The sequence below is a fragment of the Engystomops pustulosus genome, chromosome 6 (genome assembly GCF_040894005.1).
Source record: "Engystomops pustulosus chromosome 6, aEngPut4.maternal, whole genome shotgun sequence".
Taxonomy (NCBI): domain Eukaryota; kingdom Metazoa; phylum Chordata; class Amphibia; order Anura; family Leptodactylidae; genus Engystomops; species Engystomops pustulosus.
Window position 1 is genome coordinate 129,947,779 of NC_092416.1, and position 17,212 is coordinate 129,964,990.

At 44.0% G+C, this 17,212-nt stretch overlaps 1 protein-coding gene across 4 annotated transcripts in view; it reads left to right on the forward strand.

Moving 5' to 3' along the window:
• The window catches only part of SYCP2 (synaptonemal complex protein 2), a 152,008-nt gene that overhangs the window by 90,570 nt on the left and 44,226 nt on the right, over positions 1-17,212 (forward strand). For all 4 annotated transcript variants that reach the window (XM_072110997.1, XM_072110996.1, XM_072110998.1 and 1 more), the window contains exons 24-27: positions 2,436-2,472; positions 5,755-5,822; positions 6,657-6,714; positions 6,799-6,854. In XM_072110997.1, coding sequence (XP_071967098.1) covers positions 2,436-2,472; positions 5,755-5,822; positions 6,657-6,714; positions 6,799-6,854 — 219 coding nt within the window. The remainder of the gene's footprint in view (positions 1-2,435; positions 2,473-5,754; positions 5,823-6,656; positions 6,715-6,798; positions 6,855-17,212) is intronic.

Here is a 17,212-nt window from a genome sequence, read left to right on the forward strand (position 1 = left end):
CACTCACTGATTCACATCCTTTCAGCACATGATGAGCAGAGAGAGTGGCTGCAAACTATAAGCTACAAGGAGATAAGTGATCCGGGGGAAGGGTGAGATGCACCAGAGCTCACAGTCTAACAGTGTAATGATCTATCAGCCTTTGTGTAATCATCTCATGCATATCTGATCTGTCTCATTTCTCTGCCTATGTGTCAGTGTGTTAGCATAATGTCAGATGAAAGTGCATATACACCTTGTACCCTGATAATGTAACCACATCGTCACCCCACGAATCTAGATGGATAATACAATAATGTATCTGCTAAGAGAGGTCCCGCCCACATCCTGGGAACGTATACAGCAGCCAAGGGAGTGATTGGAGCTAAAACAGTAATATAAAATTGTAAAGGGTTAAAATGATCTTTATTGTGTGAACATCACTAGGGAATAGAAATGTGAGAATTTTCTTTCATGGGAAAACCCACTTAAGGGTCCATTCACACGCGGTATGCCCGCCGTGCGGGCATACTGCCGTGTGCTGGAGGTGAGGAGGTGGTGGCCCCTCCTCCCTCCATACAGAATAGCGGCGCATGGCCGCACACACGCCGAAAGATAGAGCAAGCTCTATCTTTTTGCGGTGTGCGGCCCGGATCGGTACGTCCCCGCAGACGGCCATGTGAATGAGCCCTAAGGTGTGGACTATAAGGTTTGTTAGGCCCACACACAAGGTAACTAACTTACTGAACTGCTGATACTTGTAGTGCTACCTTTATATTTTGTACTCTGTTCAACTATATAAATATATATCTACTGTATATTTTGTCTAGTGTGCCCTTAAGGCAATTACTGTAAGTATAAAATCTAATCTGTGTTGCTCTTTTATCTCGATCCACAAATTCAAACATCTGTGTCTCGGTCATATATATGCTACCGTGTTTGTTCCTCACCCTATGTAATCTCGTATTCAGGGTTGTGATTTATCGTTGTGCCATATCCAGAAGTTGTGTGGAAACGTTAAATCACTTCCTGCGCTTCTCAGAACCCGTGCGTTCTGGGATTGTCTATAAACCCCCCCCTTCAGGGGTGAGAAACATCATGGTTTTCTTCACACCCTCTATGTACAAGATTATCACTACTCTAATACTGCCCCCTATGTACAAGAATATATAACTACTATAATTCTGCCCCCTATTTACAAGAATATAGCTACTATAATAGTCCCCCCCCTGCTGCCCCAGTTCTAGTCCCCCTTTTCTGCCGCCAATTCTAGTTCCCCCTCCCTCCTGCCCAAGTTCTAGTCCCCCCTGCTGCACCCCGTTCTAGTTTTTCCACCGCTGCCCCCAATTCTAGGTCCCTTCTCCTCACTGTGGAGGAGGAGAAGCCTAAGAGTCATTTGATGATGACATCATCACAGGTCCTTGCGCTACCCCACTGTATAACATCCGGACAGGTCCTGCAGCACTGTGTTTACTGCACATGTTTTATTCCATTTTTGCCACGATTCACGGAATGGAAGCTTCAATCAGCAAAGCGGGGGCTGCAACCTGAGGGTCGGTGGCCCACAGGCCAGGCTGTCCTTCACAGTCTGGGAGATCTGGTCTGGACGGTAATCGGGATGGAGGATTTCATGTAGTTAGGGAATGTGATTGGCTTTCCTAAATAGATGGGTTATAAGAAGTTCATAATTAAATTACTTTTATGAGCAGTACAAGATTAAGAATACAGAGTAGATAGAGTTCAAAAAAAGAAAAATAAGGAGCAGCACCGCGTTGGGGAGAGGAAAACTCGTGTGCAGGTCTTCACAGCAGGGTCCACTAAGTACCCTCGTATCCAAGAAAGAAAAAGATACTGAAGCAGCACTCCGTAAATGTGTATTTATTCCACCTTCATGATGCGACGTTTCGTCTATTCAATCAAGACATTCTCAAGCATCATCTCAAGAGTAGATAGAGTAGTACTTAAGTCCTAACATCTAGGCATATGTTGGTTTGGTCACTGGGGGGCCCTAGTCGTGTGAACAGCCCAGGGCCCATGGGACACTGAACCGCCACTGAACCTGCCATATAAAATGTGTCATAACCAGGTGATAGCAGTGGGTGATGATTGTAAATGCAGACAACACCGTGTATAGAGAGTGCTGAGCCCCTTGCTTCAAGACATAGTAATAGTAGGTCCATCTGTGGCAATTGGTTAATACTGGCACTCATACCATCTACTATCTGTTGTTTAAAATATATCCTATAAAAAAATGGCTGAATGTTTATTGAAGCTGGATTTCAATTGATTTAGTGCTATCCATTTCTCATTTTAACCTGGTATATCATCCCACAAATGTCATTCTTCAAATTATAACTGCAAAATGTAAACTTTATTATAATTTTATTGTCAAGTCTGATTTGTTTGGACTAGTCACGTGTTGCCCATTTAAGAAAAAATATTTTTATGTGTTTCAGGCAAAATCTTAAAATAAGCAGCAAGAAAACCAACAAGGTAATGGTATTGTTTGCATTCTCTTTTTAGTGTAATTTACACTCAACATGTATCACGCTTAGTGCTTTTTTGCTGTGTTCACAGAGTGTTCCCAGATATTACCAAAGATGAAAATCCAATTTCATCTTGAAAGTTATATAAACATAGAAATCTACAATTGCAGCTAGCCAATGCCACAATTACTACTCTCTTCTTACTTTTCAAATTATCACTAATTTATTTTTAATCTGTCAATTTATGCTTATCTTTTTTTTTGGTGGGGGAGGGTATTAGGTTTGTTTAATTTATCTTAGAAGTTGATAATCTGGTGTCATAGTTACACAAAAGTCTGAAATTCTTGAGGAACCCCTTCTACGGTTTCTCCTGAGCCCTAGGGTACATTCACACAGTGGTATGCCCGCCGTGCGCTGGAGAGGAGGAGGAGGTGGCCCCTCCTCCCTCCATAGAGAATAACGGCGCACACACGCCGAAAGATAGAGGATGCTCTATCTTTTTGCGGTGTGCGGCCCGCTATTGCCGTCTATGGGGATGTACATGCGGCCGCATGTACGTCCCCGCAGACGGCCATGTGAATGTGCCCTTAGTGGGTAAAAAAGTTAATAGGGCTTTTTTATTAAGGGTCCGCGGATCGCACTTTTGTCGGATTTTCAGGATTTCCACAGCTCTGACAGATATTTAACTGGGGATTGTGTTGCACGCAATCGGACTGTGGTGCTGCTGCACTGGCTTTCATGCGACAGAAATCAGGGGGTGTGCCGTCAGACGATAGCACTGAGAGCGGCATTTTAACATTCAAATTGTGTCGCAAGATCAAGTACCAGGAAGAAGAAGGCGAACTCCGGCTGACCTGAGCGGGGAAGCGACACATGCAGGATATCTGTCGGGATGCGTGAATCCACTAGACCACCGCGGGTGGTGGTACTAGCCGACACCTGGGACCGGAATCTAAGTGGCAACTGGTCTTCACCAGAGCCCGCTGCAAAGCAGGATGTACTTGCTGCAGCAGGGTACCACCAGGTCATTCCACAGGTGCGACTAGCCCGTGGTGGCCGCCGTGGTCGAGGTACCTTAGCAGGAGACAGTCTCGTGGTCAGGTCCAGGCATATGGTCAGGGCAGGCGGCAGAGATGCAACGTTAAGGCCAATCCGGAGTCAGCAACAGGGGGGTCCAGGCAGATGGGTACGGGAACACAGGCACAAAGGACACAACAACACGAAGGAACACTAGTAACACAGGAACACGGATGGACTCTGGTAACACAGGCACACGGAGGGACTCTGGTAATACAGGAACACGGAGGGACTCTGGTAACACAGGAACACTGAGGTACTCTGGTAACACAGGAACACTGAGGTACTCTGGTAACACAGGAACACGGAGGGACTCTGGTAACACAGGAACACGGAGGGACTCTGCTTACACAGGAACGCGGAGGGACTCTGCTTACACAGGAACGCGGAGGGACTCTGCTTACACAGGAACGCGGAGGGACTCTGCTTACACAGGAACGCGGAGGGACTATGGAGCTTTCTCTAAGGCTGTGAGACACAAAGATCCGACAGGGGACACAGGAAGGGGCTGGAATTTATCGGCGCTCTGGCCCTTTAAATTTCTTGAAGATGCCGTGCGCACCCTAGGAGGCGGGGACGCGCTGCCAGAGTCATCACTGGATCCTGGGGAGGTGAGTGCCAGGAACGCGGGGGTCTGGGAGCAGCGGAGAGGGGCAAGGGTGCGCCTGCGACCCAGGTGATGGGTCGCAGGCCCCCCGTGACAATATCGGGAGCACAATCTTAGTGAATCGCGGCAGATGTGCATTCCTGTCAGACAATGCACTTTTAGTGAACACGCAGGACTGGTAAGTAAATGTGCCCCAATATTTTAACACAAATATGCAAATGTGCCCCAAAATCACAAATAAAAGAGAAAAAAGGGAGAAAAAAAATAAGATGAATTACCCCCAATAACACACTCTGCATAAACCAGTAATTCCTGGGGGAATCCATTGATCCTGTTTTCATTACCCCAGCAATCCAGTCTTTGTGCCTGCTAATGCCATGGCGAGTCAGGCTTCCCACTACAACTGCATGTATTAAATACATTGCAGAGAGAGATCTTTTTTAAAAAAGATCAAGCTGTCTTAAAGTAAGAATGTCCTTAGTTGCCCATGACAACCAATCACAGCTCCCCTTTAAAATATTTATGAGCGCTGGTAAAATGAAAGCTGGGCTGTAATTGGTTGCCATGGGCAACTAAGAACATTCTAACTTTTAGACAGATTGATAAATCTGCCCCAGTGTATTCACTGTGATCCACTACAGAGAGATATATAAATACAATACTGCACTGAAGAGAGATATGCTGAATGCTTACAGAGAGATCTTTATGCACATTTTCCTTCAGAGTGAGATGTATATTCCAGATATCCCTTTATATACCATACCCCCTCCAGAGAGAAATAGATTTGTGCCGTGCCTCATTACAGAGGGATAAATATATACTATGCCCCATTAGGGCGAAATATAGGAATATTTTGTGCCCACTTACTGATATATACACAGATTCCAATGCTATTGTGCAATTTGGAGCTGGGTGAGGACTGAGGTCGGCACCCCCCATCTGCTTCCCATGCCAGCCCCACCAGTTGGTAGAAATGGCTCTGCTTGTACACGTAAAGGAGTACATATGTTATTCAGAAATGCCCTAACAACAGCACATTACATGGAGCAAAATTTAGCTCCTTGATCTCCATTCTCTCAGACAGGACAGAGAATTATTGGAGAGTTAGTTGGTGGTTGTCCGAGTTTAAACAAAAATATATAACCGGCCAGGGGGGTCTAAGGAAACAAAAATGAGCTTATGCTTACCTTCGCTGGCACTTCTATTATCCAGCGCCGCCTTCCATCAGTGCTGTGCAGAGGCAGCCACTTAGATCTGACAACTTCCGATCCCAGGTCACAGCATTGAATCTAATGCTGTGCCCAGTACTCGACTGTGGTCTGGTCGGCGTGCTCTAGCTCAAACAAAGGCACAGCACTTATGGGAGATGGCGAAGGTAAGTATTGTTAAATTTGACCACCCCCTCGTCCCTTGCCGGTTATATGTTTTTATTTAAACTTGGACAAACCATTTAATGTCTGAAGGGGCTCAAGGCTGTTGGCTATTAAATAGTGATAATAATAATGATTCTATCATTTGGAATTTCTAATAATTCATTCAGCATTACAGGCTTATAATAATCAACATTTGAAAGCATTCTTTATTATCCATGTTGTCATGTTTTAGGAAAATAAACAAAACAAGAGGACAAAAGGAAGTAAACAGTTAAATATAGACAGAGAAGAGAAGACGTGGTAAGTTATTTTTCCTTTTATTGTATTTTAAATAGCATTATTCTTAAAGTATAATAAATCTCCAGTTAGTAGGTCTGTTGTTTAGCTCATTGCTTTTGTAATTCTTCTTCTGTAACTTTTGAATCATCATCTCCTCTCATCATTGTATTTTACTGCTTATTCCTCATTAGATATTATCCAAATATAACGTAGGATTAGTGCTAACCACTGTCCTGCCTCAATACCCTCTACCTGTTTGTAATATGTATGTCAGCGGAATAAATGTTTAGTCCATAATCATTAAAGGGGTTTTTACATATCACTCTTTCATAGCTTAGATTGTTAGATCCTTTTCTACAGTTACTAAGATGGGAAATCAGCCTTTAATTGTCTCATGAGACTCAGGGTTTTTATCAAAATCTGGACATTGAAGGCAGTAGCCATCAACCCCATGGTACCTATTGGCTAAGATGGGGTCACATATGATGTGCTTGTGCTTCACATTACTGTAAAAGTACTACTGTCAAGGGTACATTCAGATGGCCGTCTGGGGGTATGTATATGTGGCCGCAAATTCGCAGGCGCATATATATGTCTCCATAGAGAGCATGTGCTGTCTTTCCCCGTGTGTGCAGCGCTTTTCTCTATGGAGGGGTCACCTCCTCTCCAGCACACAGCGGTATGCCTGCCCAGCTGCAGCTGGGCGGGTATACAGCTGTGTGAATGAACCCTAAGGGAGAGATCTTAACATACTGTTTTCTGATGCCAGTAAGTATTTACTGAAATTAATAGGAGTTCACCATATGAAACAGTAAAATAGAATAAACCTAAAATAAAATTATGTATCCTTAACAGGAATGATGTTTACAGCTTTCCATCCAAGGATAACGATGAGCCTACAATAGAGCTTGGGGTATGTTATTATATGGCATGGGAGAGAGAAAATATTTAATGCTTGTAACTTTCCTTAGATAAACTTCTCCTGGGCTTCTTCTAGGTCTCATCAATATTTATATCAAAACAGATGGTAAACATAGCTGTTACCAATGCCAGGTAAATCTACTTTTTTATTTATTTTAAGCCAATATTTAAAGCCAATTTGTTTGATAGAAAAGGGTTTAAATGTAGCTGTTATTTCAGATGACTTTTAATGTAAATCTACCATAAAAAACCAGCGTGATAAAACAGGGGCACTTACTCACTGTGACTGTGGTATCTTCTTATATTTGTTATCCATGGCCTCCTTTCTTCTAAAATCCACTTTTAGTGGCCATCCAATCCACTCTGATCTAGATTTACAGGCTGTAACACTGGGGCTCATTTACTAAGGGTCCGAATCGCGCATTTACGTCGGGTTTCCTGAATATTTCCAAATTGCTCCAGGATTGTGGCGCACGCGATCGGATTGTGCCGCATCGCCGGCAGCTTTCACGCGACAGAAATCATCGCAAAAAAAGCACTCACATACACCGGAACGAAGAAGGTGAACTCCGGCGGACTTCAGCGAAGCAGTGACACCTAGTGGATATCGGACGCACGACCTTAGTGAATCCTGGCAGAACCCGAATCCTCGTTGGACAACGCGCTGCGGGATTGCGAATGGGCCTGGTAAGTAAATGTGCCCCACTGTCTCACTGTCACCGTTCTTCCTTAGCACTTGGTGCAGTGAACACTTCCTGCTACACATGTTCTCAACAGTGTGTGTGTGTGTGGGGGGGGGGGGGTGTAAGATTTTCAGACACATTAACATAATTTTAAAAGTTAATTTAAGAAAGAAGTAGGCCATGGATAAGAACATTATCGCGGTCTCAGTGTCCAGATCTATGAGTAAGTGTTCTGGTTTATCATCTTTGATTTTGATGTTAGATTTCCTATATACCAGAGGTACACACTGTATTTTAATTTAAGGAATCTTAATCCCCACATGCCTCACATTTCTTTCCTGCTAGTGATTGATTTGTACATTCAATGGTATGGCGGACTTTAAAGGGAACCTGTCAGAAGAAGTTGACCTAATAAACCACTACAAGCAGAATAACACCTTCCAGCTCATGTTCTTTTTTTTGTTCCAACCTGGTTGCATCATCTAGAAAATCAATTTTGAAATGAGATGTAAATTAGTTGTATAAAGTCACAGAGGTAGAGAGTTTAGCACCAAAGTCAAGCTCTCCAGTGTAACTGATGGAATGATCTCAATTAGCACAGGAGGCAGTCTGAGGCAGGGAGAGCTCGACTTTACTTCTCAGTTCTCCATCCATGCGACTTTATACAACCAATTTAGGGCTAATTCCCGCAAGCCTAATGGGAATCGATATGCAGCCGAATGATTTACAGCCACATATCGGTCCCCATTGACGTCTATAAGGCCTGGTCATGGTGTGATGACCCCACGTTGTCCTATTTGTCCCCTCACTGCTCTATGGATAGGGGAGGGGTGAGCAGCGCTCATCCCTACTCCTGTCCAGCGCAATGACATGTGCATGTACCCTTACATCTAACTTCAAAGTTGATTTTCTGGATTTTCTAGACAACATACTTTTTGTGGTCTATTAGGTAAATTTCTGCTGACAGCTTCCATTTAATGCACTTCTCTATCTAGGGCATGCGTGTCCGAAAGATTAGCATAGAGGGCAGAATACTTCTGATACCCACCTTTTAATCGCTCCCCTGAATCAGCAGCAGTTTTTTTTTCTCAAATCCTTTTTATTAAAGAATTTACAGTTTACAAACATATAAACATCCGACCCAGCAGGAAAAATTCTTACCCCCTCAAATCAACAGAAAGCCCCCCCTGGAGCATTTGCAAGTTATCGTCCTCTTTACTCCTGCAGTTGCCACCTCAAAAGCTAGCAGACGTGATGTGACATCATCTTGTCTGCCGCTTTCAGAGGCACGTACAGTACAGTACATACAGATGGCGATGCAAAAACAAGTGAGATTTCCTCTATATTAGTTTTTTTTCCAGTAAAATTGTAAAAATAAATGAAAAACTAAATAAATGAAGTATCACCATAATCGTAGTGATCTGTAGAATAAAGATAATATATAGTTTTTAGTGTACGGTGTACAACCCACAAAAAATACAAAGAAAAAAAAAGGAAACCAAAATTGACAATTTTCTTTTCACCCATACATTCAAGAGTTAATAAAATCTTATCAAGAAGCTAATGACCCACTAAAATGAAATATTTGTAAAGTGCATCTCATGTCGCACTAAATAAGCCCTGTGTCCCTATGTCCAAATTGCCAAAAATTAAAGATTGTATAGACAATAAAAAGTGACAATGCACAATCTGCTCTGAATGGCGCAGCTTCCCTTCAGAGCCCTGGCGTGTGCCCATACAGCAGGTTACCACCACATATGGGGTATTGTTATACGTGGCGGGATTGGGTATCAAATTTTATGGAGTTTTGGTATTTTATCCACTGAGAATTTGTACATTTTTTGAAAAACACATTCATTTAGCCAAAAAAAATGTACTTTCAAAATTGTATCCGATTTTGTTTTAACCCTTGTTAAACAATTAAAGGGTTAAAAAAAACTTCATAAAAGTTGTTTTACATAGGTTGAGGGGTGTAGTTTCTATAATGGGGTAATTTATGGGGTTTTACTTTTATTTAGGCCTCTCAAAGTGACTTAAAACCTGAGCAGGTCCCTCAATAGCAGGATTTTGCATTTATGAAAATGTGAAAAATCGCACCTAACGTTTAAAGGCCCATAACATCCTACAAAAATAAGAGTATGCATAAAAAACCATGTCCACATAAAGTAGACATTCGGTGAATGTTAGTTATTAAGTTTTGACTTAATAACTATGTGTGGAAAAAGTAGAACACTTTGAAGTTTGAAAATCGAGAATTTTTCCAAAATTTCACCAAATATCTGATTTTCTCATAAATAAATGCAAAACATACCACCACAATTTTTCAACTAACATGAAGTACAATGTGTCACGAGAAAACAATTTTAAAATCACTTGGATATGTTAAAGCGTTCCAAAGTTATAACCATTTATAGTGACACAGGGCAAATTTGAAATAATGGGCAGTGCCAGGTAGGTGAAAAGTGGCTTCGGCGTTAAGAGAGAGAACACTGTGGCTACTGCATGGGGAAATGTGAAATTTGGCTGCTGTGTAGGCACTTTGGGCCTCCTGATAAATCCGCTGGGTGGCAGCACTGCGGCGGCAGAGCACTTCTATGCCAGTTCCAGTCTGACATAGAATAGCATCATACCCTACCCCCATACCCTGGCTGTGTGCAAGGAACTGCACCTATTTCAGAGTTGTGCACACAAGCTCTGATACTCCGATACAAATATTATGGTACAACAACTTCCGGCCACTTTATTAGGTACAATAATTAAGACAATCTCCTGCAGTTCAAACCGAGAAGGGCTGGTCTGAGTATTTCAGAAACTGCTGATCTACTGGGATTTTCACGCACAACCATCTCTAGGGTTTAGACAGAATGGTCCAAAAAAGAAAAAACATCCAGTAAGCGGCAGTTCTGTGGGCAGAAATGCCTTGTTGATGTCAGAGGTCAGAGGAGAATGGGCAGACTGGTTCGAGCTGTTAGAAAGGCAACAGTGACTCAAATCGCCACCCGTTACAATCAAGGTAGGAAGAAGAGCATCTCTGAACGCACAGTACGTCGAACTTTGAGGCAGATGGACTACAGCAGCAGAAGACCACACCGGGTGCCACTCCTTTCAGCTAAGAACAGGAAACTAAGGCTACAATTTGCACAAGCTCATCGAAATTGGACAGTAGAAGATTGGAAAAACGTTGCCTGGTCTGATGAGTCTCGATTTCTGCTGCGACATTCGCATGGTAGGGTCAGAATTCGGCGTCAACAACATGAAAGCATGGATCCATCCTGCCTTGTATCAACGATTCAGGCTGGTGGTGGTTGTGTCATGGTGTGGGTAATATTTTCTTGGCACTCTTTGGGCCCCTTGGTACCAATTGAGCATCGTTGCAACGCCACAGCCTACCTGAGTATTGTTGCTGACCATATCCATCCCTTTATGACCACAATGTACCCAACATCTGATGGCTACTTTCAGCAGGATAATGCGCCATGTCATAAAGCTGGAATCACCTCAGACTGGTTTCTTGAACATGACAATGAGTTCACTGTACTCAAATGGCCTCCACAGTCACCAGATCTCAATCCAATAGAGCATCTTTGGGATGTGGTGGAACGGGAGATTCGCATTATGGATGTGCAGCCGACAAATCTGCGGCAACTGTGTGATGCCATCATGTCAATATGGACCAAAATCTCTGAGGAATGCTTCCAGCACCTTGTTGAATCTATGCCATGAAGAATTGAGGCAGTTCTGAAGGCAAAAGGGGGTCCAACCTGTTACTAGCATGGTGTACCTAATAAAGTGGCCAGCGAGTATGTAGATACATTTTTACAGTAATAAAATGGCATTCAGCCCCTTTAAGGCAACCACAAGGTTTATGTCGAAAATGAGGTTGACATCCCTGATCTAGGCGACTTGTTGGTCTTCACTGTACAAGTTAAGCCCTCTCTTCTATAGTCCATCTTTTGCTTATGGGACCTTCTACATTCTTCATGATTGGATAAATCGGGCCACATCATCACATTTACTGCAAGAGCAGTAAGACTAGAAATCTCTGCAGCAGGAGGTGGTGATGATTGAAGATCCTTGAATGCAAAAATATTTTGTGTTGAGCTCTGAGAATGAAAATATCCTGTGCCATTTCTCATTGCTTCCTTATATTTGACACAGATGTTTTTTCTGGTTTTAGTAAGATACTATTATTTTGGGCACCATAAGGAATAGAGACAATTTACATCTCTATTATTGGGTTTTTTGCCTTGTTATGCATCAACTCTGTAGAATAGGTTGTACTTAATCAACTTTTTTTATCTTTTTTCAACATTTTCTACTGTGATACTCTACTGATGTGGCAGGTCAGTGTACTTTTTATTCCCTGTTCTCTCAGTCCCAGTGATCAGACCCTCAGCGATCATACTTATTCCTTTAATTGGGTAAGAGAGATAAGTGTCTGTCATAGCATAAAACCCTTAACCCCTTACCCACATGTGACGTAAAAGTACATCACATGCCAGGTGCGGGTGCATGGAGTGGGCTCACGGGCACGCCCGCGGCCGTCGCTAGCACGCTGCCAGCGGCTTTAAAAAATTCTTATTGAGGATCCGTCGCCATGACAACATCGGGCCTTCCGAAGACCCAAAGTTTTAACCTAGTTTTAACTCTTTCATTACAATGTGCAATCAGCCTAAATTCGAAAATGTCACTATTTTGCCATTTTGAAAAAAATATAAAAAATTACATAAAAAGTGATCAAAAGGTCGTACAGTCCTAAAAGTAGTAGCATTGAAAACGTCATCAAAAAATAACAGTAACCACAGCTCCGTACAATGAAGTATGAAAAAGTTATTATCGCCAGAAGATGGCATATAAATTATTTTTAATTTTTGTAAATGTGTGAAAATATTATAAAACCTATAAGAATTTGGTATCCCCATTATTGCACCGACCCAAAGAATAAAGTATACATGTCCTTTGGGGTGTACAGTGAAATCCGTAAAATCCAAGCCCACATAAAAACAGCTCAAATGCGTTTTTTTCATCGATTTCACTGCATTAGGATTTTTTCCCCGCTTCCCACTACACGAAATGGAATATTAAAGTTATAGATTTTTGAATGTGGGGAGTGAAAAATGAAACCGAAAAAAAGGAAAAGGGGTCCGACGGGAAGGGGTTAAAGTTACTGGCAGGAAGAATAAAGGGTTAGGAAGTAAGACTTTGCCAAGGAATACTGCCTTGCAGTTGTGTGGAGACTTATAGCCATTGATTCACCACTAGGTGATTCTGGGAAATATGCAAATAAGTTTCCAACGACAAGGAAAAGCATGCCTCATTTGTATGGCTGCCCCCTTAACATCAAATAAAGGGTCAGGAAGTAAGACTTTGCCAAGGAATACTGCCTTGCAGCATAATGACATGATGCAGGATTAAAGCCAAACCAGTAGATCTATTCCAGAAGGAACAGACTCCCCGCTGTAGATAGGAGTGTTTCAATGTGGTTGCGTCTCTTGAGTATAGTGTAGGGAACTGGTTCGGTTGAGTGAGAGGCTTTTGACTTGGGTCAGGGTGTAACAGTTCTCCTTAAGCAGACTTTGCCAATTAAGTCGCCTTGTAGTAATGTGGAGACTTATAGCCATTGATGTTCCACTAGAGGATTCTGAAGAATAATGCTAATGCATCAATTTTACCTCACAGTTTATGCTTTGAAGACAATAGCACAATTGGCACTGTACAGATTATTATGTGCCTTTAGGAAGTACAATCTGTCTCAGTAATATAAAATGGCTAATATAGGTTATAGAAAGTGGGAAAATGGAAAATAATGAGGTGGTTAAAAAACAAACCATTTACACTGGTGACATGTCTTTAAAATAATAGGGGGGGGGTTCATGTGGTTCTTTATTTCCTCAGCGACAAAATTTACGCAATTGACTTCAGGCCGATTGCAGGTGCAACTCCCCTGCCAATGCATATGGCAGAGGGGTGGTTGCGAATAAGCCTCTTGTACCATTCAATACACCAAGAGGTAATATGCAGCGGTAGATACTGCCTGGATAGGCAAGGGTTAATCTTATTTAATATTATTGCATACTGTTATTGTCCAATTACATGCTTCATTGTGAACTGGAATGTGATTGGAGAGTGAGCCACCACCTGTCCAGACGGAGTACAAAACCTCTGGACAGAAAATGACAAGGTCTCTTTAGTCCCAGCTCCTGACAGAAGAGCAGCTCTTTACCACCACCTCTAACTCAGAGAGGTCGCTCTTGGAACCTACCTCCTGAAACAGGAGCAACTCTACACTGAGTTGTTTAGATTGTGAGCCCCATGGGGACAGGGACCAATTTGAAATGCTTTGTGCAGCGCTGCATAATCTGTGTGCGCTATATAAATAAAGAACCAGAGACAGCGTGTGCCTCACACCTCTGAGCTCGCACAAAACAACCAGGACTAAAGCTGCACCTTACTGCATTGGACAGAGCTACATCCCGGCCTGTATCTGCAACCAGGCTGGTGACCAAACTCCTGAGGTTCACTCTCCAAGATCACTCCCAGTAATCCGACTGTCTGTAAGGAATCGTTTAGGCCGTTGCCTGCTGTAAGTTACTGTAAGTTACTATTGTACTATTTTAACATTGACTGTATTACTGCATTGCCACGTGCTGTTGAGCTCCGCTCCAACACTCAGGAGGTTAATCCCTGCTCTGCTAGATCTGGCGCAGCAGCGCCCAAAGTGTTAACTTCTGAAGATTGTGGCGCAGCAAGGAGCTGAAGCCTGCCAAACCCTCAAGCTCCACCCATGCGCGAATGGCTCAAACCCCCGCCAGCTGTGGGGCAGCAGAAAATAGAGCCCGCCACAGCTCCTGGTGGGAAAGACTTCACCCTCTGGCGCGAAGTGGATTTCCTGCCACGCCTCATCGAAGTGCCAGAACTCTTGTGGACTTCGTGTTGGGAGGTCAGCACCATGTCAGGTCCCAGGCCTTTCCCCTCCGCTGAGGAAGCGGAGTTCCTAGAAGCCCTAGAGACTGTTATCATGGTCTCTGCACAGCCGGTCCGGAGGCCCTTCTTTGGGCACCGGCTGCATCGTGGGTTGACCCAGGTTTCCGTCATGAGGACCTACCTGCAGTCGGTGACGGAGCACCATGCACCTGCTGCCTCTCCTGCATACCATACTGGTACCGTGGGCCCACGTGGAGGCGCCACGTGGGGAGGCCCCTACTCCTGTGGAGCCAGCGCCTGGGCCTGCTACAGCTTCCTTCCAGCCAGTGGTTCCTGCTGCGGTTCCCAATCCTCTGGCAGCCTCTTCTCCAGTCCCATCACCTGCCTGACCATCTGCGAAGCATGAGCCTGTTCCGGAGAGACACCCTGCAGCACCAGCACCCTCGGGGACGAAGTGAGACCCTCCGCTGGCATCTCCGAGACATCGAGAATAGGAGGACCAGCGGTTCATGGCTGGCCGCTCCAAGGAGGGCGCCTGGGTTAAGCAAAACCGGACCACTGGTCAAGTCCGTTGCTTCGACTGAAAGCAGGGTTTCGGCTTCGCCACCCAGGACTACACCGGATGGGAGGAATTTATTCCCCGACGGTCTGTCAAGCGGCCTGACTTACCGGAACGGTTCCACAACCTGAAGCCAGGAGAGTGCGTCGAGTTCTCCCTGCAGGAAGGCCCCCGCGGACCCTGGGTGGCCGGTGTCATCCGGATCCCTGATCCAGAGGAGGAGAGCCTCAGGTCATATGCAAAGCTTTTTGAAGACAATGAAAGGCCGTAGTCCTCTGTTTCCTCCCGGGCTGTGAACCCCCAGGCAGTGACCCATGTAAGTGCCCCATCGACAATAATTGTCAGCACGGGTCCCATTGCCATCCATGGCCAGGCCTGGTCCAAGGGAACACCCCTGCCGCAAGTGCAACAGGATCACGAGGGTCCTCTGTGCCGGAGGATGGCCCAGCTGATGAGCCTTATCCGGTGGCTCCGACAAGAGCATCACCTCAGGCAGCTGCCTACCAGTGAGCTGATGACCCGGCCCCGGAAGAGTTGGAGTTGTGTCCAGCCCGTTCTTGTTGATTCTTCTGCACAGGATCCTGCTCTGATTCCGGATCCTGTTCTTGCTGGAATTGAAGATAACACAGAGTAACCCATGATGGGCTGTAGCCCTTAACAGGTACTTGTCTATTGTAAATATGTATTTTGCTGCTTACTCCCAGTTGGGCTGAGCCTCATACCTTCTGAGCCAGAGACTTTCCTGAGACTCTTCCCCTATTTATTACAAGTCAAGAGACTTTCCTGGAACTGTCAACCATTTATATATGCTATGTTAGCATCAACCTCTCCTGACGCAGAGCCACCAGGGACTCTGTCCCTCCACATCTAGGGGAGACCATTTGCCTGCACTTTTCCCTGCATCAAGGGCGGTGCCCAGAAAATTGACTTTTCCTTAAAGCCTTCTGTGAGACTTTTAGCCAACTGCCATAGAGGAAAAGTTGCAATTGCTGATATTTTGCACTTAATGCCTTCCCTTTTCAGAGACGGACATTATGTATGCTATTTATGCCTTTTTCTTCACAGGAAAACGGACATTGGACATTTTTGCTATCGCAACTATGAGTAGTCGGTTTAAGTAACGTTTGCAACTTTTAAGTAATTTACCCATTGGGCTGCCAAAGCCAATGTTTGTTTTACAATGTTTGCAAAACTGTCAATGTTTGCTTTGCAGGACTGTAGTGAGACTGTGTTGCACCGTCTTTATGTGTAAATCCTGACCGCAGGCTTACGCCTAGAATTTGAGCTCCATATAGTGTGGTATTGTGTAAACTGCGGGTCTTTAGGGGACTGGGGTGTTCACCTAGAAACACCTAGATGCCATACACACAGGGTAAGACCGTCAGACGGCAGGTAAACTGTATTGTATGCACTACATATACTGTTGAGTGTATTATATTTGCCGCCAGGGACGAAGAGTTCTCGAATAAATAGTCAGGCCTTGGTGCAAGGAGTGGATTACAGGACATGACACCACACCTTTCCATACTATACAGTTGGTTTAAGTGCATTAGCTACCAACTGTCACATATGTTTGTATATTTGAGGAATGATGTAAATTCTCTTTGGAATGTCAACAGTTTAACCCAGGAAGAGGTACAGCGCTGCCTCGCAACCACAAAGATAGATAATTACCGGAACCAGATGGCATTCTACATAAACTATGTACCCTAATAAACAGACCATTATTTTTAATATTTGAAGATTCTCTGAGGACTTGTTAAGTTCCACAGGACTGCCGCATAGCAAATGTGGTACCAATATACAAAAAAGGATCAAAAAGCAATCCTTGAAACTACAGACTTGTGAGTCTAATTTCTGATTCTATCCTGGAGTATCACACGGTACATAACCTTATAACCCAGCGTCAACATGGGTTTATGAGAGATCGGTCCTGTCAGACTAATCTGACTGGTTTCTACAAGGAAGTAATATTCCAGACTGGATCTGGGGGGCGCTGTGGATGTTGTATATCTGGACTTTTGAAGGGTATTTGACACCGTGCCACATAAAAAGTTGGTACATAAAATGAGACTCCTGGGGTTAGGGGAAAATCTGTGTATTTGGGTAAGTAATTGGCTTAGTGATAGAAAACAGAGGGTTGTCATTAATGGCACATTCTCAGATTGGGTTGACGTTACCAGTGGAGTACCACAGGGGTCTGTATTGGGGCCACTTCTTTTTAATATTTTTATTAATGACCTTGGGTGGGTGGGTTTACACAGTCAAGTTTCAATAATTGCAGATGATACTAAGCTGTGTAAAGTAATAAATACTGAGGTCAA